This window comes from Poromitra crassiceps (assembly GCF_964638095.1).
Source record: "Poromitra crassiceps genome assembly, chromosome: 15".
Classification (NCBI taxonomy): Eukaryota; Metazoa; Chordata; class Actinopteri; order Beryciformes; family Melamphaidae; genus Poromitra; species Poromitra crassiceps.
The window spans coordinates 9,773,994-9,797,137 of NC_139634.1; the positions used below are offsets into that span (position 1 = coordinate 9,773,994).

The following is a 23,144-nucleotide window of genomic DNA, read 5'->3' on the forward strand; positions in this document are numbered from 1 at the left end:
GATGACTTTGAATATCTGCCAAACATTTGACTCTATTCACACAGTGTTGATTTCTATGTAGCAGCTGTTGTTTTGCAGATGTTGCTACTAGCATAGTGACTTCCTGATGAAGCATATTTCTCCCTGATGACCGCTTTAAATCCCATCCCATCCCATATCAAACAAACATGCATTCTCCTTCCATGACACTTTCAAGCACTTATTAGATGCTCAGGAGGATCACCTCAATAAAGATAGTCCAGCACTTCTTGTCAGCTTAAAATACAAACTCAAACATGTATTTATGTCGTGCATTTTAATTCAAATAATATAGGGCTGTAACTAATGATTATTTTCATTACCGATTAATCGGTTGATTATTTTCTCCATTCATCGATTAATTGTTTGGTCTATAAAATATCAGAAGATGGTGAAAAATGTTGGTAAGTGTTTCCCAAAACCCAAGATGACATCCTCTAATGTCTTGATTTGTCCACGACCCAAACGTATTCAGCTTACTGTCATTTTACTGTCATAGAGGAGTTAAAAATAATAATTAAAGAAATTGAGGCGTCATTTTGATATGGAAATGCCTGGAATAAAGTGCAGAGCTCTCGGTGCAGGAAAACATATGAAGACAAGGTATGTTACAAATAGCAAAAGGCTTTGAACTGTGGTGTCAAACTCAAGTGGCCGTCATGTTGCACCATAATCCCCATTGTTTCGGGTGCCATGTTGAATCTGAGCGTTTGACCTGTTGTGTGAGAACAATTCAGCCAATTAGTCGCACTGTTCTTGTGCCAGTAGGACTAATTGAATTTCACACTACTGTTTAGATGATGCCGTGCGCGGCGCGCGCGGGCACACACAACACACACACACACACACACACACACACACACACACACACTCACAGTAAGAATCTGATTTTTACAAATTTGATTCATACTGTACCTATGCTTTGACCAAAAACATTTCCCCTTTACAGATCCTATATTCTTGGCTCAACTACCCAGCCAGCCACAGAGTATTTGTTAGCATAGCCCCCCCCCCCCCCAATGCCGCCAAGCCAGTGGAGTTCATGTAGGACTGGACCAATTGGAGTCTGTTGATGAGGGGGGCATTTTTTGCCATGGAGGAGTGAATTACAGTAGTCAAGATGGGAGGAAATGAAGGTGTGGATGAGTGTTTCGACAGTTGGATGTGAAAAATATGGCAGATGTTTGCGATATTGCGGAGGTGGTCTGGGTGAGAGCGTTGGAGAGCAGGTCTGAGAGTTGGAGGTTTTCTGAAGAGCTGTGGACGTGGGGTTGGGGATGGAACAGTGAACTGGATGAGATGAGGTTATGGTCTGACAGAGGGAATGGGGATGGATGCATGTTGTGAATGGGTAGATTGAGGGAGCATACGAAGTCGAGGATGTGGCCTTTGACATGGGTGGGGGAAAGTGGCGTGCTGGATGAGGTTGACATTGTCAAGTAGAGTGATGAATTCAGAAGTGGACGTGGAGGTTGGTGAATCAAGGTGGTTGTTAAAGTCGCCGAGCCGCAGTTACACGGGAGTTGAGAGATGAGGCGATTGTGAGTAGTTCAGACAGATCAGATAGGAAAGATGGATTTGGTTTGGGTGGCCGGTAGATGTGGATGACAGTCATTGAGAAGCAGGTTTTTAAAAACAATGAATTCAAATGAGACAGTGGGGGAGGATGAGGTCCGGAAATTCTGCTTGAATAAAACAGCTAGACCGCCTCTGCAGCGAGTGGGACGGGGTTTACAAATGTAGTTAAAACCAGGAGGGATGCTTGGTTGAGGGAGAGAAAAAATCGTCAGGTTGTTGCAAGGTTTCGGTGTGGAGACAGTTGATGCAGTATGCAGGCTTTGTTGCTCAGTGACCCTGAAGTGGTTGGATGGGAGAGTGAAGTAATGGGGGCGTGCTGGAGAGGTCGAAGGTTGACAGTGCGGGATGTTGCAGTGGAGGGGGGGGCTGGGGCAGGGCGGTGGGAGCTAATTGTTTGGATGTAGGAGACCGCATGGATGTTGGAGATAGTGGAGGAATGTGGATGACGGGGGTCTCTGGGGCTGCGGTGAAGATAGCGGCAGAGGCAGAGGATGCCAGCAGAGCGAGCAGGGATGAGTGCGTTGGGGGGTAACCGCTAGTTTTTATTTAAAAGCAAGAGTTCACGGGGAGAATAATGACTGCGAGGGGGAAAACTGGGCTGGGGGAAAACATGGAGGGAGTACGATGAAGTAAAACGGGGGGTTAGGGTGAGTAAAAGGGTTGAATAGGTCCCATGACGGCAGTTGACAGGTGAGTTAGGGGCGTTATTATGGATCTCCCACTGCCCTTGGAGGCAGAACACGCCCCTGCGCCCGCCTACGCACCATTCAAGAGCCAGGAATGGCCAGGAGCCAGCCCAATGCAGCTCAGGCTCACACACACAGCGCAAATCTCCCACACACTCTGCGTCTACGCGCTAGAGCGATTTCATTAACCAACTGAATTCATCTTGATAGCTGACACTGAAATGGTCACGTACTGTACGTTCCTTAATGTAACATGTGAATGCTATTAGCATTCACTGCAGAACTGGAGTTTTCAAAAACGCAGTGAAAGACAGAGCAATAGGCAAAAGACTGTAGTCTGATTTAAAAAGAAAATGAAAAAAGAAGAAAAGAAAGAGACATTTGAACTCTTCAGCCATAATGAAAGTGCTCCACCTATAACAATACAGCCACCCAACTTGACCAAGTTTGAGCAAATCTGCAAGGAGGATGAAGAGCCAATTCCAAAGTTGGAAAAAATAAATCATAATTGCTGCCAGAGTTGCTTCTACAAAGTGTGATTTGGGGATTATTATTTAAATTGGATTTCTGTATTCCCGTAAAAAAAAAAAAAAATGTTTTCACGTTGTCATTATGGGCTATTTTGTGTAAATTGTTGACCCAAAAAAAATCATTTAGAATTCAGATTGCAACACCACAAAATGTGCACAAAGACCAAGGGGGTCGAATACCTGCTGAAGCATGTTGAGAAAGAATATGACTGCAAGGCATCAAGTGTGAATTTAGGGTTGTGCCACAGGCCTCCTCTGTAGAGAAGTGTCTTAGTGAACGGCTGAGAGAGAAAGGGCACTTCTTCTTAACACAGGAAAAGGTCAGGGCTTTTATTCTGACAGGCAGAGGAGTCCTCAGATTATATTGTTTCAATATGATGGAAGCTAAGCTCATTGGCATATCACCTGCAAATCCCTGCCGTGTGTGTGTGTGTGTGTGATGTGTTTGTGCTGGCATTATGTGCTTATGTGTGCACCTGTATCTGATGCATTTGAATATCTGGCTCTGTATGGTGTAATTATATGACTCTTCTCTGGTATGGATTGGTTTGCCAGAGAAAATGTCTCTCTCAGCACATTAGTTCAGCTCACTGTGCACACACGCTAGTGATGTGTGGACCACAGTTATTATCCGCGGATGCCCCGCGGGACGAATCATAAAAATAAACATTCTGATTAATAGCGGATGGGTTGCAGGCGGGTGAAATGGTGTATCATTAATGAGGAACATTAATATTCATTAAATTCTCTAGTCTATGAACATATTTTAAGCTTAATCTTTTGTTCAGGCACTTTATTGGCAGACTAACTTCTTGGGACCAAGCAGGTATTCAGGAAATGGCAGCGGTAAACAAACGACACCATGCGGTCAACGGGGATGGGGATGCCGATCATGTCTCGAAGTCCATATAAGGCGAATGATGTCACCGGAACGTCAACAGGAGCTTGAGATTCCTTCATGGAGACGATGACGACGACTAGGCCAATCCTGTCATGATCGAGTAGTAGCATGTTTTTAGGCTACATGAGGACATGTCAAGTAAGGACATGTAATCTGCAACAGCTGCGAGTAAGTCCATCTCCTCAACGCGAGACTCGCTGCTTGACATCATTTAAAAGGCAATATAGCAGTGGGGAATGTCGGGTGTGCGGATCTATAAATAGTAGAAGATGATTTGTTCGGATGGATGGCGAGCGGATGGTTTATGCGCTGATGCTGATTAGGATGGCATCAAAGCTCATCTGCGCTGTGTGGAGGAAGTGAGGTGTATTTGAGGTGTATTTGTGTCTGACTGTATTTGTGTGACTGTGCCTTTTTTTTTTTTATATATTCAAGTGAATTAGTCAGAGGACATCTTGTGCATAGCTCTCTGAGTCACAGTGGTAATGACCATCAAATGGTCCCTCTCCATCTCCATCTTTGTGAATGGGACAAAGAGCCCGCCTGCCTGCCTGCCTGCCTCTGGAGGAATATTAGAAAGCTGTAGCAGAGGTTCAGAGTGCTGAGGCAGCCATTGTTCCAACAGGGCGTCCGCTGATCCTACAACTTTTCATTTGATCCTGTTTTATCCAAATGATCAAGAGAACATCACTGCAAGAGCAGCCTTTCACCTGCTGCACATATTGTGCTGCATGTAAATGACATGCAAATCATGCTGCTGCCTCGCAGCTTCAGCCCCGTGCCATGGGTTAGGCTTACATGCATGTATTTTGATTAGATGCCACCAGCCATATATATATATATATATATACTGTATGCTGCTTCTTTCTAGCTTTTACAATGTGTAAAGCACAGCCCAGGAATCCAAATGAAGAAAACCTTTCACATGAAGTGCCCAATGAGGTGCTATCAATAATTGAAATCCTGCATTTAAATGGGAAAAATAAGTTGGGCAGGGAGATAATTGTAATGCCATTGGAAACAAGTGTATTACACTTCAAGTAAAGGTATACATTTAATTGGGTACAGAGCATATTATGCATTAGTTGTTGAACACATATTTAGTTACATTTGCTTTCTAAAATGTTGGTTAGCTACATTCTCAAATAAGATACATTGCTTAATTGTCCTTAAAAACCCTTTTGCACCACGTTTTCCTCTTGCCTTTGCTGGAGTTCTGTTAGCCCACAAGTCATCTGATGCCAACTCAACTCTTGTTACACAACACAAACTAATTCAATTGAGCTTATTTAAATCCCTTGCACATTAAACCGAGATTGCAGATAGAAAACATTAAGGTCATTAATTATTAAAGTTTATCCCCCTTGTGCAGCCCTCTTATGCATTTCCTGTGGGGAGGCCTACCCATTTGTGAGTCATCGATTTCTGAACCGGCTGAATTTCTTATCTGGACTATCTTTGATGTTGAAGTTTGTGACTCAGTGAGAGTTGTGGTGGCGGTTGAATCCACTTGTTTGTTTTTTTTAGCTGTATCTGCCTCGATTCTGCCTGTTAAATCATGTTAATCTTTTAAATGGAAGGGAAAGCAATATTTACTAAATTATTCCATTACTATACCCACTCAGGACATGCATTTCAATTTGGTCTACAAATAAAGATTAATGAATGAATGCAAACCAAAAGGTGACTTCCATTGATTGCATAATTTACATAGTTAGGAGGATGATTTGAAATTATTGCAGTGGATGGTGTGTGTCTGCGCGTGTGTGTGCGTGCGTGCACGTGTACGTGTGTGTGTGCGTGTGCGTATACTTGGGATCCTCGTCTGTCTGACGATCTATCTTCACATTATGTCTTCACTCTCACAGGCAGCAGCAGCAGCAGCAGCACATGGAAGGTCACTAGCTTGGCTAATTCAGCCCACGCCCAAATGATTGCCCCCTCCACCTTGAGCGGGCACATAGCCTTGCCAAGGTTAATGCTGTTTGAGGAAATTGATCTGGGTCTCTCTCTCTCTCTCTCCTGACTTACCTGCAGAGAGAGAGCGAGAGAGTGAGAGATTCTTGTTGACTCCTACTTTGCTTATGCTTGTATGTATGGTGCCTCTCATGAATAAGGCATGTGTGTGGCTTGGAAGCATGCAAACGTATTTGGGAGCCACCTGTCTCAGAGCATTGTGTGCTGCAGAGCACTCGGGCCGATGTGGCGTCCTCCCATCTGGAGTCCTGCGGCTGTCACCACACTTGACATTCCCCCAGCCCTCTCTCTCTCTTCCATGTATAAACCCACTATGAAAATCTGATAAGGGTAAATCAGGAGTCCCCTTGTCCCTCCCCCCCCCCTGCTCTCCTTTCTTCCTCTCCCTATTGCAAAACAGTCACTATGCCACCATGGAGGTGCTGGAAATATGGAGGAGGTTTAGCAGTAACAGCACATTGAGTGCCATCCTCCTTTTGCTCTTATGGTTATTGCTTATTTAAACAAAGGAGTCGTTTAACAGGAAATCAATGTTGGCTACATTTATGAGATATTTGGACAAGTTTAATCCCTGTTGTGTGTTGTTTGTATGGAGGAGCTTTTAGCTTGTTGAAGCAACATATATTCCCGGCCACTAGAGATGCGCGGATGAGTTTTTATGCCACCCTAATCCGTCTGTATGCATGAACCGGCGTCCGCCCGCCATAAATCCGCGCAAATTATTTCGTACTATTTATAGTACGAAATAAACGTCCATGCTGTATTATAATCCAGTCCAGCACTTGCCCATGTAGCATACTAGGCTAAATTAATGAATGAATCTTGATAGATGGCAAGTTGGCAAAATCTACATGATCATGTTAGCTAGCTCTATGTAGCTAAGGTTTGGTTAGCTACTTGCTAAACTAAAACGGCATTTATGATAAATATTTAAAGCTTCAGTGATGTTGAAACAGGTTTCAATAACCTCTTGAAATTCTTCTATGAAGACTGTTGACAGGGCTCAAAATGAACTTTTTTCCACCACCGTCCCACTGTAACGAAGTCAGCGTAAACTGCCCAAAATTCTAAAAGTTATACTTTTACTTTGTTATTGTCATCTGATTATTTGCATAAAAACAATTCAAATTATTATGAAATAAATTATTGTATTTAAATATTTGCTTTGATTAAAAAAGAAATCCTGGCATTAGTATTTTTAATAATTATTCATGGGTGGCAGAGCTCTCTACATACGGATTTCGGTTTAAAGTTAATTACTTGTTCCGTCCGTCAATTTATTTTTACATGCTAATAGATCCACTTATCCATTATGCGTGTTGCTACACGAAGTCGTTGCGATTCATCAGTTTCAGTTCACACACACTCTCAGGGCGTTTCCACTAGGGGTGGGGGAAAAAATCGATTCACCTAAGTATCGCGATTTTTAATGTCACGATTTTTTGGATCGATCTTTTATTCCAGAATCGATAATCGCAAATTATTATTATTATTATTATTTTTTTTTTTTTTTTTTTGGGGTGCTTGCAGTCAGGCCACTCACTGAACAGCAGGCCAGGCGCCGCCTACTGGTTTACTAGTGGTTTTATTACTTTATTAGTTAGTCTGAAGTAATAATTACACTTCAGGGTTAAAGTGGGTGCATCTCATTGTAAAATTGGACTTCAAACGGCCCAAATCTGGCTTCAAACGGCCCAAATTTCACGCGCGTTGGCCCATATCGGCCTGGCCTGCTTGGTATCTAATGCCCGGCCTGAATTATGATCCCAGTCCGCCCCTGTTTTTAACTATATCGCCCAGCCCTACTCATGATATATAATATACAGTCTCTAGTGTATGATTCAACTTTTCCCATGTTCTAATCTAGTGTAAAAAAGCAAACAAACTGAAAAAAGAAAAGAAAAAAAGAAACAAAAATCGCAATAAATCGTAATATCGAATCGCAATAATCGTAGAATCGCAATACTTAAGAATCGCAATATAAATCGAATCGGCACCCAAGAATCGTGATAGTATCGAATCGGGAGATAAGTGAATCGCCACAGCCCTAGTTTCCACACTAGGAACGATTTATTTCGTTCCATGCCGAGAAGGATGCGGGAAACATTTCAGAATCATAATATTTTTTACGCACCTCAGTCTACTAAGGGGACAGCCAGTGATCAGTAACAGTAACCGCAAGAGAAGAGACGCTCAGGTGTAGCGTTAGCCTCTGTAAAGGGGAAAATTACTACCGCTATCGATACAGTCGCAGATCTCGTACAGCGTTCTCGTGCCACTGTCAACTAAGCGAGCACTCAGAAGACACGCACCGTTTGCCAGTGACAGTGATATGAGCACTCAGTCGGCTCAGTTCACATTTCCCAAGTGGGAAAAAATAAAATAAAAAAATCCTCTTTGTCCCGACTGCGACCCCGGGAGTATTTCTGTTCGTCCCAAATACATATTTTATCATCCCTGGGATGAGGGAACGGTGTTAAGTCTCGAGCCCTGGGTGTCGGTCCTTAAAGTGCTTCGCCAAGTTTCACTCGCCTTCGTCGGACACCACTCGCAGTAGCATCGCTGACTGAGGCAACAAGCCAGCTGACTGCTAGTGAGAGGAGGGGCCGTGGGCAGCGGTGCATGGTGTGTGTGTGTGTGGCTAGTGGAGACAGAGAAATACAATGTTTGATTTTTCATTATGGTATTGATTGATACTGTTGCAAATGAGTATTGTATCCGTTTAAACTTTTTTTTTTTTATCAATACTTAGCAAAGTATCAATAATTTTGACACCCCCTAGTATGGAGCCAAGCTACGGCTATAGAGTTGTTCATTTCTCCTGGTTGTCCCCTTCTTCTTTTTCTTTCTTTCTTTCTTTTTTTTTTTCTCTCTCAAACCCATCACAATGCCCCCAGCTCTGTCTCCAGGGGTGCACCGGTCCCCAGAGTTCTCCCAGGCAGTGCTGCCTGCTGTGACGCATGGCCTCTTCCACGAGCACCCTGACTTGCTCCACAGCAGAGCAGCAGAGGGAGAGCAAGAGAGGGGAAGGGTTGGAGACGGGAGGGGAGGGGAGGGGAGAGGAGGGGAGAGGAAGGGAGAGAGAGAAGAGAACACAAAATTCCATCTGCTCCGTGTTGGATGGCTCATTTCTTAGCCTGGAGAGCACAGCTTTGAATCCAATTTGTGCCTCTTGCCAACTGTGTCCCAGAGTCCCTTGTGGGGGCACAAAACTGGCAAATGGCTGACAAGCTTTGCAGTGGGTTGGGTCAGTGCTGGACTGGCACGGCCTGTGTGGGGAAGCTTGCTTTGGGTCCTGGAGGGGGCTGCAGGTGTAGCATTAGGACGTTAGGACCGGAGCGTTTTGATTTGAATCGATATTGAAATCACAATATGGCCAAGTGCAATATCCAAATAGCAAGAGCAGCTGCAATCTGATCAAGGTCAAATGTGTCACAACATATTAAACAAAGCATTGTGGTGCTACAGTGAAGCCCCGGCCTACGATAAAAAAAATCACATCATAATTTAAATGATATCTTACTAGTATAATTGGAGAGCTGTCTGTCCAGAGTTGCAAGGCACACCGTTGCTCCGATCACTTAAAAAAATGGCCAAAACACTTTTCAGGGGTCTGGAATGAATCTGGTGCAAAAATTATTTTTGAAAGAAATCCACCCACAGGGGGCACTACAGCGATATTTAACATTTTTATTAGGCCTTCACACTCACAGAGCCATTGTGACATCATCACCATCCCTTCCCAACATGCTTCCCACTGATGATGTCACCGATGATGTCATTGATCATGTCACATTGCTCCAGTGAGATCACTGATGACATCACAATTGCTTGAATGACTGAAATCATGAAAATAAATGAAACGTTAAAATAAATCTGCACAGGGAGGCACTAATTGCAACTCAAACTCCATTCCTTATTTTTGAAATGTATTCTTCAAACGGTGGTTTAGCATTCATTCATTTATTGCATCATATGCTATTGTTTTCTCTTGCAGTTTTCTAAGCAAATAAAGAGGAAACCATGGAAAGGAGGTAGTGAAGCCAAAAAGATTTGAGAACCACGCTGGTTTAGATCATCTGTTCTCAGCCAAAACACACGAAAGCATCCTAGTTGCTTCTTAGCATTCTAATAACAAAGACCGTGAAGCAGCTTGACTCAAAGGGGCCAGACAGGTTAACACGGCAGGAGCGGAAAGGGGCATTTCTGTTAGGATCGCGAGCACGTGGCTACGGCTCTGCTGGCCCATGGCTACGACTCTGCTGGCCTCCACACTGCTGTACCCCTGACTTTAATGGGTTATACAGTAAAACGTTCCCAACCGTGGCTGAACAAAACCGTGCCAGACGTCTCACGTTTGTGTGTTTGGTGTGTGTGGAATTGCCCAGTGTGCCCAAGCGTACACAATGCACCAGTACAGTCTTTTCATGACCTATTCCTATATATCACGCTTCTGGTCCATAACCTGTCTCCTGACCGAAAAACCTGCAGAGGCTTCATGACTGAGATGCTGTTCTTCTTGCATATTGAATGAGGCTGCAGTAGATCAGAAACAGTGAGTGATCTTGCCTTGGTTTTTTCTCCCCCCTCCCAGGGGGAAAGGACCGCTGAAGAACACGTCTGATGTCATCAGCGCCGCCAAGAAAATCGCTGAAGCGGGATCAAGAATGGACAAGCTGGGCCGCACCATCGCTGACAATGTAAGTCTGAAATGCAGCCCGTCCCCACAGGGTTTGGTGTAGTCGACTAAGCCATTGGTCCAGTGACCCCAATATGTGGATGGAATTTTAGTTGTTTGCCACTTTGACTCTGATGTTGTTCAAATGCACGGTGGTGAGGAAAAAGGTCAAGCACTGATCTGATGTTAAGGATAGTTGTGGGCAAGTTTGGTTTTAAATCTCCTGTGGCTGCTGCTGCTGGCATGCTGTGCAGAATGATATTAGCCTTTGCCTTTCTTTAGCCTTAGCAATTAGCTTGCCCACACAGATTCTGCTTTCTTGCTGATGATTTTAACATACATCAACATAAAAGTAATACAGTTACCTCAATAGTACCCCAGCGGGACCAGTAGTTTCCACAAGTCCAAAATCCACAGGAATAGAGATGTTTTCCTTTGAAAACAAAAGACTGGGCAGATTTCTAGGCAGATTAATTGATGTTATCTCCTGGTTCCTGTGTGTATCTGTAGCAAAAAGGACTTTGCACATCTTTGACTATTTTGCATGGAGTGAGTCTACAGCAGATTAATGAATGTACATGAGGGAAATGTCCAGTTGAAAATACTGAAGGTAAATAATGGTTTGTATACATGACATTTTGGGCTAGGAATATAATCTGTGAAATGGGCCATAAGCATCCAGATGTAATGTGTTCATGCCATTGGAATTGTGGAGCAAAGCTACTTTATTGGCTGAAAACAAGACATCTGTCTGTGTGTGTGTGTGTGTGTGTGTGTGTGTGTGTGTGTGTGTGTGTGTGTGTGTGTGTGTGTGTGTGTGTTGGCTACACTAACATTTCATTATGATCTCAGTTGCATTTCTCAATTTGCCAGAACAACAAGGCTCAATTATATGTTTGTACCAATTGGAACAGGCTCAGTGAAGTCGGCACGTAGGACAAAGAGCCTATAGGCTACATGCACAACTTTTTTACTTCCTGAAATTAGTACAGCTTCTTTATTTCCTGTCCTACACTATTGGATGAACTGATGAATCAGGTGTGCCTGATCATTGTTGCGACTGCAGCACACCTGACATTAATCAGTTCATCCAATAGTGATGACAGAAAATAAAGAAGCTGTACTAATTTCAGGAAGTAGTGGAGTTGTGCATGTAGCCCATTGCAGATAGGATGGTTGCATCGCTATATCATTTTTTTTTTTCTTCATTGCATCAAGTTTTCTCATTTAATATTAATATTAAATGATATAATATTGTCTAGCTGACTTGCTAATCAAGTTATTTAGACAATAACAGAATGAAAAGACTTTAGCACTGAGCCTGCTGGTAACTTTAGCATTGTGTGTGTTCTTTATGAGACCCCCCCCCCTCTTTCCTGGTCCTAACCAATTCCTTACTGGATCTAACACTGCTCTCTCCCTCTCATCGTCCCTCCATCTCCCACTCCCAACCCCCCCCCCCCCCCCCCCCCATTCCATCATGTTCCCACATCTATCCTTTACCCCAGAGACTATGCTACTTGACATAGGGAAACACACATTCAATTATCCATGGCCTCATATTTCACTTAAATACTTGCACTGTACCACTCCTCTGGGAGACACTGTACATGATTTATACCCCAACTTATTCATGTAGCACCTCTTAGGCAGAAAAGAGGGCTCACTGGCTCCGTGTGTCTGCAGTATGTATATATATTTTGTTGTTAAATCACGGAGGAGTTGAGTTGTGATGTTTGCAACAAGACACGCTTGTCAGATTGAGGTTGATATGGTCTTCCCCTGTGAAGACATCGCTTGCCTCTGTGGTTGGGAGATCTCCCAGCTGTGGGGTTTCTCTCTCCCACTCCTATCCAAAGAACACAGGCAAACACTGTCTTCAGATGTTTGCTCTTTAGATTTCAATTTAGATAAACAGGGAGGCGTTGTCAGTCTCTCTCTCTTACCGATTCTGTTGACATCTCTACTCATCTCACGTTGGCAAAATGTGCCATCGCAGCACAACGCCTCATCATTAAGTAACGGATTCATTCAAATTCAATGTTTCCAGGCTGAATACAAGTTATGGATTTCTTCTTCTTCTTCTTCTTCTGCTTTGTAGTGGTCAGTGACAATTCTGTTTGAATCAATTATCTTGCACCATTATTCAATATCTGTTTCTAAACAATCAGTTAATAATTAATGCAAGAATGACTTAGTTTTCTTCCATATAGTTCCTTTCATACCAGTTGTTTGCGTAATGAGGAGAAATAGGTTTTAAGCCTTGCACCACTGGGACATGTGAAATATTTAGCACTTGTTTTGAAATTGGCCGAACACCTCCCACATAATAAAACTGTTTTTCCACTTCTAGAGGAGCGAGTGAGGAGGGAATGTAAAAGCCAAAAGTATCTTTATTCAATTTTCTGCATGACCATACGTTTTAATTATACCTACTGTCGTAGGCATACTGCAAAACACCTGCAGTTACCTTTCAGTGGAGATCTCTCCCTCATAATCTGGCATACTGGAAACATTTATGTATGTATGTATGTATGTATGTATTTATTTATTTATTTATTTATTTAAGGGACAATGCACATTAATGAACATTACTGTAAATGTGCCAGTGTTAGCCAGGTAGCTGTCCCTTGGAACTCCATTTAGAATTGCCAGTGCCTCACACACACACTGACAGGAGTATTGACCCTAACATACATGTCTTTGGAGAGAACATGCAAACTCAACACAGACTGGACTTGGGATGGACCGCGGTTCGAACCCGGGACCTTCTTGCTGTGAGGCAGCAGCGCTAACCACTGAGCTGCAGGTAGCTTTCAGGTGGAGATCTCTCCCTCATGATCTTGACACAATGAGCTGCCGGCCTCCAAGAGCCCTACACCTTTTGATATTTTATTTAAGTTGCCCTCGGATCATTGCGTAAGCCATGTCTCCCCACCAAGTAAAACCTATACCTGTCCTGACCTAATTGCATCTGAATAGAGAACGCCGTTCTGGAAAGTGATTTTCCTTTTTGTGTCTGTCTTCTTCTTTTCCCTTCATGCCTCAGTGCGGCTTTTGAAGCTGCGTATTCACTTTAATGAATACAGTGCTATCCCCCAAAGAAAACAGATGGGGCTGCTGTGCAGGTGTGTGGGCGTGCATGTGTGTGAGTGTCCATGCCGTCATACGTGTCTGTTCCCTCGCCTGCCTCCCTGCTTGCACACATGTGTATGGATGCGTTTGATTTGGGTGACATTCCTTCCTCGTCTGAGACCATTTGTTCTACTCATTCCTGCCTAGTTTCCTCCTCTGCGTCTACGTCTTTGTGTATGTGTGTAATACTATTGGGGGATTTCGGGGGTTTGAAGCACTCAAATTATGAATAAATGAAGAGCATTGGCTGTTGGAACCAAAGTCTTTGCCAAGAGTGGGACCACCCCCACCGGCCTCTGGACCCATCCAGCTGTCCCTCGTAGTCTCTCTCAGCGCAGACCACAACACTAGCAGTTCAGGCGACACCCACCCACGACACAGCCATGGCTCTTCACCCACAACACAGCCATGGCTCCTCACCCACGACACAGCCATGGCTCTTCACCCACGACACAGCCATGGCTCCTCACCCACAACACAGCCAGGGCTCCTCACCCACGACACAGCCATGGCTCTTCACCCACAACACAGCCAGGGCTCCTCACCCACGACACAGCCAGGGCTCTTCACCCACAACACAGCCAGGGCTCCTCACCTACGACACAGCCAGGGCTCTTCACCCACAACACAGCCAGGGCTCCTCACCCACGACACAGCCAGGGCTCTTCACCCACAACACAGCCAGAGCTCCTCACCCACGAGTCCACGACACAGCCAGGGCTCCTCACCCACGACACAGCCAGAGCTCCTCACCCACAAGAAAGTTGTGTGTGTGTGTGTGGAGCAGTGGGCTAGCTGCTAGCTCGGGCTTTGGAAGAGGAAGTCGCGGAAGACATACTGAAAGCTGTAGTGCCCCGAATGGCCACTTGAGGCTGGACCCAAAAAGAAGTTGTTCCCGTTCACCCCCATGTTAAAATGCCCCACTTTGTAACGGAATTAAGCCTGTTTACAGCCTGGTCCAAAACACTGTTTTGGCTTATATAGCTAATTTCACCTTTCATAACAACTATACGGGGAAGGGGGGGGGGGTGAATTTTTATGTAACTCACCTGTTTAGAGTAAAATAGACAATAGAAAATACTATGTTTTAGGGGTGATTGACAGGGCGCCTGTCCAGTGATCGAGCAGCTTGCCGATCACGGACCAATAGCAGGCAGAGCTGCGGCTCTGGGAAGCGAGCTGCGTGAAGGCCCCAAGATGGCCACAGGCTAGACTAGGCTCCCAAACGGGAGTTCAAAACCCAACAGTATTTACTGTCGATGGTGTGGAGGAAAGGCAAGTCCGTCCTGAGAGCTGAATCCATTATAAGAGTAATTACCAGGTGGCAGCTTTTAAAATCAGTTTATATTTCGCGGCATATCTCCTAACAAAGCAGGAGACGCCAGAGGCGCCCAGTTCAACAAAGACGTGGAACGCTGGGATGGTCTGACTCTGCACACTCGAGCAGCAATAGTCAAATGAATGAATCACCACCTAGATGCAAACATACTGTCAGGAACAGTCAGGGCAGCACCGCTCATTAACCTAGGCATATTAATCACTCACCCTCTGTGCTTCAGGCCTGGAGGGCCTATGAGGGTTGACTCTTCATCTAAAACACATGGGCAGATGGTCCCATACTGATAGCACAGCAGCCCCACTCCCACACGTTCCTGCACAAGATCGTGTGATGGCACGTTGTTGTACGTCGTGCACACTGTGTTCAGGTACTACACGACGTGGTGGTCTAGTTTCCGGTTGGTGAAAACCAGTTAAATGCGTGTAATAGAGCCTTATTAAAGTTTAAAAGAAATGAGTGTAGTGCAGAGATGAGCTGCAAGGATTTAGGTCAGTGCCGTACAAAGGTCTGCACTGCAGTTTATTAAGAATTTATGACCCTCTTCTGCAGGGCACCTTATGAGAATTCCATCTGAACAGGCTGGTAAACAAATAATGCTATGTAATTGAGATTTATAATGCAAATGTGTGAGCCACTATGTAGCCCATAAATTCCCAGCGACCCGCCCGCCTGCTCGCTCGCACACATGCACACACTCAACTTGTGCATGTACACACACACACAACAAACACACATAGGCACAACGCACACATGCACATGAAATAAGACTTGCATATTTAGAGAATGGGCCATGTGCTTGCCGTGCCGTGCGGCGCGCGTTTGGTGCCCAAGCGTTTTTATCCTCATGATGTATACCGACATGCGTAGTGTACTTTTCCAATTTGCATTCAATCAGTGTTGATTGATGGTGATCCGTGGGCTCTGGTGCTGCTCGCAGACTAATCCCGGGCTCTGGCCCTGGACGCTTTAGGGCGGACAGGGCTGTAAATTTCCCGCTGCAGTTGGAGGAGCAAAATCGCCCGGGGGAGCCCACAAATTCTCAGCTCCGCAGTTCAAGGGTCAGCCGCCCAGCCAACCGCAGCTCAGCCCCTCCCATCAGCAGGCCGCCCGCCCTGTCCTGTCCTGTCCTGTTGCTTGTTATTAGGGGAAATTTATCCACTGCCACTTTGTTATTGGTTTGTAAAGCATGTAGTTATGCTAATATCATAGCAAAAATGCTTCCATTTTTCACTTTGGAAGCAGGTCGGCAAAAAGGCACGTGGCCTTGGAATAAGGCTGTCTGGAGCGCTGGCGTCTGGCCCAGAGGTGGAGAGACGAGGGAGGGGGGGGGGGGGGGGGGAGGGTGCACACTGCAAGAAGAGCCAAATATCATATCGAGCTGGTTGTGTGATGTGATGTCTGCTATACCTTCTTACATCTTGACAGAAATTCAGTACTTGGCTGTACCTAAATGCTTGGTAGAAATTAATTGCACAGTATAACGGTAGACCTACTTCACACAGGAGAGGAATGGAGACTCTTGCTAGATGCAAGAATTCAATTTAAGTCGCTTAAATAGGCTGCAACTATTTGCCATTTGAAATATTTTTGCACCCTGTGAAGGCCATATGGCCTTTGTCTTTGTTTTCTTAACTCAGTAAATCGGAGGTTTTTAGATGTCAAGTAGCAGATGAGCCATTAAGCGGCGAAGCTTCAGGCCAAGTAAAAAGTCACAGCCTGAATGCCAAGCTAACGCCCCCAAAAGTATCAATGTTTTCACATGCCTGTTTGTACCTCGCTATTTTGTAGCGGCCCTGTGAAGAGATCAGTTCCGCGAACAACAAGTTACTTCAATGAAACGCGTGACTGACAGTTGCCGCATGGGCATTAAAAATTGACGACGTCCATTTAATTGGTCCCTGTGGTTACCTCTACAGTCAGTCTGTTTGGCATGACTTTCTCTCCTGTCATGCCCAGCCTGTCAGTGTCTGTCTGTCTCTCACTGTCACATTAACATCCCCCACGTGTCAGCCTGATCGAATTGGCCCCACGCAAATCTGCTGCATCGTATTAGCAGAGATGAATTGTGGCTTTTGTCATCATATTCAGTTTCTAATGGCTCTTGATTGATCACTGTAGACCATGGTGTGGTTTTATATTTAGCCAGCCACAGTAACAGCAGCAGCAGCAGCAGCAGCCACAGTAACAGCAGCAGCAGCAGCAGCAGCAGCCACAGTAACAGCAGCAGCAGCAGCCACAGTAACAGCAGCAGCAGTAACAGCAGCAGCAGCAGCCACAGTAACAGCAGCAGCAGCAGCCACAGTAACAGCAGCAGCAGCAGCAGCAGCAGCAGCAGCAGCCACAGTAACAGCAGCAGCAGCAGCCACAGTAACAGCAGCAGCAGCAGCAGCAGCAGCAGACAGAGGAGATCTAGTGGTACGGCCGGCCGGCACATTAACGAGGCTATACACAGAAAATACAGCATAATCACAGAGTTCATTAGAGGTCGCTCCAATGGGGAGTCTGTTCAGTTCAGTTCAAGACTCCTTTTTCCTACATTAAAAGTGCTTTTATCTTTTGTGCTTTTTTGTTTAAATCCCTCAGTGCCCTCTTCTTCTCCTCTGTGCACAAACTCTGTCTTCAGTTCTACTTTTGAATCCAGACCAGAAAAAAAAGCTTAAATAAATCTCTTCTAGTAGCTGTCCCGAAGATTTGTTTTGACTTCTTCCCTCTCATGTTAAATATCTCGTGGTGTGTTGACGCATACTACAACAAGAACAGTGACGAATGAATATTCCCATTATAAATAATCTATAACGTTAAATGTTGTATATAGCGACTGTCTATTCATCTTGGAAGTGCATACAGGCGCGCCGTTCAGTGTGTGGATCGATGTGCTCCCCCTATCTAGCCGTATCCCCGGCTTCTGTTCCTGCCTCAAAATAATGGAGTAGTCTCTTTCCAGTGGATGATCTGTATCTGCCTACACTTTGCCATGCCTCTCAGTCACGCTGCTCTTCCTGGTGGCGCTGAGCCCATTGTAAGCCCTATCCCCCCCCTCTCATGCATTCATTCCCCTTGGCAGTTGGAGGAGTGTAATGGCAGATCAAGGTGCCTGGTGGCTTGCTGCCCTAAAGGTGTGCTCTCCTCCCAGCTCAGACACAGTTCGTCAGCAGATGTCTTCTTGTATGTCAGAGCGGTAAAGTCGCAAGGCTGAATCTTGCTGACTGGCCTAAGCTTTTTGGATTTGCTGTCTTCTCTCTGGGCCATGGACAATCCAGTGCTGGCTCCACTGGAAGGTGTCCAGATTGCCTGAGTGAAGATGGTTTTGGTGGTTGGATGAGCATTTGTTTTAGCAGTGGCAGGAGAACAAACTGGGCTGTCGGGGAGCTTGAGAGATGGGATGATTCACAAAGCTAAGGCATATCTCCCCCATCCACTGTGGAATTGAACGACGATTTTGTGTGTTTGTTTTTCACTTTACTTTCTCGCCTTATTATAAATTGGGTTGTGTATGGTATGTGTACCATAACAGCAGCTGTTGGATTATACAGCTATACGTTACCAGGCCAAAGCCCAGAAGACAAATCTGGGCCATTTTACCTTCAAACCTCATTATATTTTTATATCATCACCGCATAAGAATGACAACATTGAGTCAGTTAGCTCCAATGACTCAAACCTCACCAGTGAGAGTCAGCCTCACATCAGTTTTACTGTGAACAGGGGGGTACGGTGGTGCAGTGGTAAGCGCTGTCGCCTCACAGCTCGAGGGGCCTGGGTTCCATTCTCACCTGGGACGCTGTGAGCGCTGAAGGAATGCGTGCCCGTCCGCATGTCCTCGAGTGCCCACCGCCCGGGTGGGGTCGTCAAAAGGGCCTTTCTGTGTGGAGTTTGCATGTTCTCCCCGTGCCTCCCGGGGGTTTCCTTCATATAGGAACCCCCTTCACCAAAACATGCAATATCCTGGTTGCTGATGTGGTGCCTCCTCTGGTCGTTAAGGGCGCCTGTTTGGAGGGAGGGGAACCGGTTGGAATAGCGTGAAGTACACTGTAGCAGGAAACAGGAAGCACCTCTGTATCGAGCACCTCCTGGCGCTCCCCGACAGGCCGCTGGCAGCGGCACATTAGAATGCTGCCGTGTCAGTAAATATTGGAAATTGGCATTTCCTCTGGGCGCTGCGTCCTGAAAGGTCACTGCTGGTGGACAGCAGCACAGTGGCTCTCTCACTGTCTCTGCTCTCTATAATGGGATTCAGCAGAAACGCATGGCATTTCCAATGATGGGACCTGACCTTCCTGATGATGATCATTTATATCGTGGACATTACCCGACACGTAGCACTGTGAAATCCTTTCGTTCAACATTCTCCTCTTTCGCGGCGTCTAAGTAGTGTCGAGGTAAAAGCACTCGCCTACCACCACCACCGCAGCTTGGTCAGATGTTCCTACAGAAACAATTGGCCGTGTCTGCGGGTGGGAAGCTGGTGCGCGGTATGAGTCCTGGTCGTTTCACTAGTGCCTCCACTGGTCCTGTGTGTTTGGGGGGGCGGCGGTTGGGACTGGAGGGAATAGCGTGATCCTCCAGGCTCCCACAAGCTACGTCCTGCTCGCTGTCAGGTGAAAAAAAAAGCGGCTGGCAACTGCACATGTATTGGAGGAATCATGTGCCTATCGGCCCTCCCCAGATTTACGGGGGTGGAGCAACAACCCGGACAGCATAAGGAATTGGCCAAGTACAATTGGGGAGAAAACGGGAGAAAATTAAAAAAGAATATATATAAAAAAAGAAATCCTCTTCTCATTGTTACTAGTCCATACGCACGCCACTATGTGCTGTGCTTCCAGGGATGCTGGCACCACAACCTGTGGACTTGTCAAAAATGCTCATAAATGGCGTACATTTTGGAAAATGGGAAAATGGGCTTCAGTCCCTGCCTGCCAATTCTCAATGGCCATGTGCAGTTTCACATTGATTGGCCAACCCGTTGGAGAGAGATGAAGGTCAGTCTTACTCATTTTCTAGTAGGATTGCCTCATCTCCCCTCTGTCCTGTCTTCGTTTGTGGGCTGCCTATTGTTCGGCACGTTCTGAACTTTCTTCTGAGGAACGGCTTCAACACAAAGGACAAAAAAGAACAGAGAAAAAGCGCCGCCCACGCACGCTCACAGCAGTTCAAAATGTGAAACCGCATGAAATATGGAAATAGTACTACACCAGAAGTCATCCATGCCAGGCGTTGTTACTTAAGACATTTAATTAGCTGATATCACGACGACCCCCAATACCCTTCAGCCCGACTGTGGCGTGTTTGCTGTACTTTATGAATATATGAACCTAATGTCAACAGTGAGGAGAGGACATCCCGTCTACAAGCACCTGTGACATTTCTACTTACTTAGTGCTGCCTCCTTCTAATGATGCAGGTGTCTTTAGCTTTTTATCTCCTTCACTTGAAAAGACCTCCTGGGTTGTGTGATGAAGCCAGTGGCCCCCTGGACCTGCTCTGTTATCTTTCACTAGCTGCTGACCAGGCAAGGTGGACTGTGTCCCCACCTAATAAGCGGCCGCACAGCGTGTGGAAAGACCAAGGGGCCTATATCACCACAAGCCTTTGCTCAGACAAGAGATGCCTTCTTACCTGGGGAGAGAGAAAACAGTGAGTCACCATTGTAGCACCAGTTTGTCAGTCGTTGGGGACAAGAGTAAAAGTGATTATCCCTGTCTTTATTTGTCTTCCTGGATCTCCCCCCCTTGGCCAATAGACTCTTTTCACGGGGGCCGTTTTGTGTCGAGAAGGCAGAATAAACACAGGTGCCCGCAAAACACTAATGAGGGTTTCCACTAGGGCTGTGAATCTTCACTGGCCTCCCGATTCGATTCGATTACGATTCATCTGTCAACGATTCGATTCGATTCGATTAAACGATGCATCACGATGCATCGCGATGCATCTTAAATCGATGCATCACTTTTTCCGCAATACATGATTTCTTTTTTCTCACTTTCTTTTTTCTCACTGTGTGGCTACTTTTAAAATAAAAGTGCATTTGGAATTGCATTGTATTATGATCCATAATTAAAATAAACAACTGCATGTACTTACATTCTATTTTATTTGATTATAAAAAAAAAAAAAAAAAAAAAATTATTTTATTTTTAATAATCGATTTTTGATATTTGTTAATCGATGCAGAATCGTGCAAGTCCGCATCGCGATGCATCGTATAATCGATTATTTTTGACACCCCTAGTTTCCACATTCCAATCATGGAAGTTTGAAACCCTCATTAGTGTTTTGCTTGCAGCTGTGTTTACCCTGCCTTTTCGACACAAAATGGCCCCCGTGAGAAGGGTCTATTCCCTCCGCTGTCACGGTCGTTGCTCCGCCCCCTGTGCCCATCCAGGGAGAGTTGTAGCCTAGCACATGCTTCCTCTGATACACGTACAGTCGCCAGCCGCTTCCTTTCACCTGACAGCGAGGGGTTTCACCGACAGGACGAAGCGCATGGGTTTGGGTCAGTGTTGGGCAAGTTACTTTCAAAATGTAATATAATACATATTACTAGTTACTTTCATTTGAAAGTAATACGTTACTTTACAATATTACTGTCTGTGTAGAGTAACTCATTACTTATTACACTGCTGTAAAATGACGCCCCTCTTGTGGTGAGAGGGGGCCATCTGATTAGATAGGATAGAGAATAACATGGCGTGAAATTCGGTCTGTTCAGACCACGCGCATTTAGGTTTGCGTGACCTGCTGATACATGAGGACAATACATGAGGGAAACATACAAGTTAAACACTAGACCCAGATTACAGCATAAATCACCAAGCAGCTCAAGCAGAGATTTCCTCGCGTCCCACAGCAATTAAACCTTACTGATGAAATGTGTGCTGCCTCATGGAACCTGCTTCTCCGCTCTATATTAACGTGGCACAGTGCATGTAGCCAGTGAGCTACTTAAATCAGCCAGCTTATGACTAGCATCCAGGTTCATCATACACATACACATACCTGCAAGCCTCTTAATCATGAAGATGTGTTCTTGTCTCTGTATATTGACATGTGAGAGAAAGTCTGCATATTGACATGTCAGACAGTCAGTATATTGACATGTCAGAGACAGTCTGTGTATTGACATGTCAGAGACAGTCTGTATATTGACATGTCAGACAGTCAGTATATTGACATGTGAGAGAAAGTCTGCATATTGACATGTCAGACAGTCAGTATATTGACATGTGAGAGAGTCTGCATATTGACATGTCAGACAGTCAGTATATTGACATGTCAGAGACAGTCTGTGTATTGACATGTCAGAGACAGTCTGTATATTGACATGTCAGACAGTCAGTATATTGACATGTCAGAGACAGTCTGTATATTGACATGTCAGAGACAGTCAGTATATTGACATGTCAGAGACAGTCAGTATATTGACATGTCAGAGACAGTCTGTATATTGACATGTCAGAGACAGTCTGTGTATTGACATGTCAGAGACAGTCTGTATATTGACATGTCAGAGACAGTCTGTGTATTGACATGTCAGAGACAGTCTGTATATTGACATGTCAGAGACAGTCAGTATATTGACATGTCAGAGACAGTCTGTGTATTGACATGTCAGAGACAGTCAGTATATTGACATGTCAGAGACAGTCTGTATATTGACATGTGAGAGAAAGTCTGCATATTGACATGTCAGAGACAGTCAGTATATTGACATGTCAGAGACAGTCTGTGTATTGACATGTCAGAGACAGTCAGTATATTGACATGTCAGAGACAGTCTGCATATTGACATGTCAGAGACAGTCAGTATATTGACATGTCAGAGACAGTCTGTGTATTGACATGTCAGAGACAGTCAGTATATTGACATGTCAGAGACAGTCTGTATATTGACATGTGAGAGAAAGTCTGCATATTGACATGTCAGTATATTGACATGTCAGAGACAGTCTGTATATTGACATGTCAGAGACAGTCAGTATATTGACATGTCAGAGACAGTCTGTATATGGACATGTCAGAGACAGTCTGTATATGGACATGTCAGAGACAGTCTGTGTATTGACATGTCAGAGACAGTCTGTATATTGACATGTCAGAGACAGTCAGTATATTGACATGTCAGAGACAGTCAGTATATTGACATGTCAGAGACAGTCTGTATATTGACATGCCAGAGACAGTCTGTGTATTGACATGTCAGAGACAGTCAGTATATTGACATGTCAGAGACAGTCAGTATATTGACATGTCAGAGACAGTCAGTATATTGACATGTCAGAGACAGTCTGTATATGGACAT

The 23,144-nt window shown here is 45.0% G+C and overlaps 1 protein-coding gene across 1 annotated transcript in view; it reads left to right on the forward strand.

The window, feature by feature from the left end:
- Window positions 1-23,144, forward strand: part of ctnna1 (catenin (cadherin-associated protein), alpha 1) — a 126,625-nt gene that overhangs the window by 92,113 nt on the left and 11,368 nt on the right. Inside the window, exon 16 of the mRNA XM_083652215.1 lies at window positions 10,285-10,390. Within this exon, the coding sequence (XP_083508341.1) occupies window positions 10,285-10,390 (106 nt within the window). The remainder of the gene's footprint in view (window positions 1-10,284; window positions 10,391-23,144) is intronic.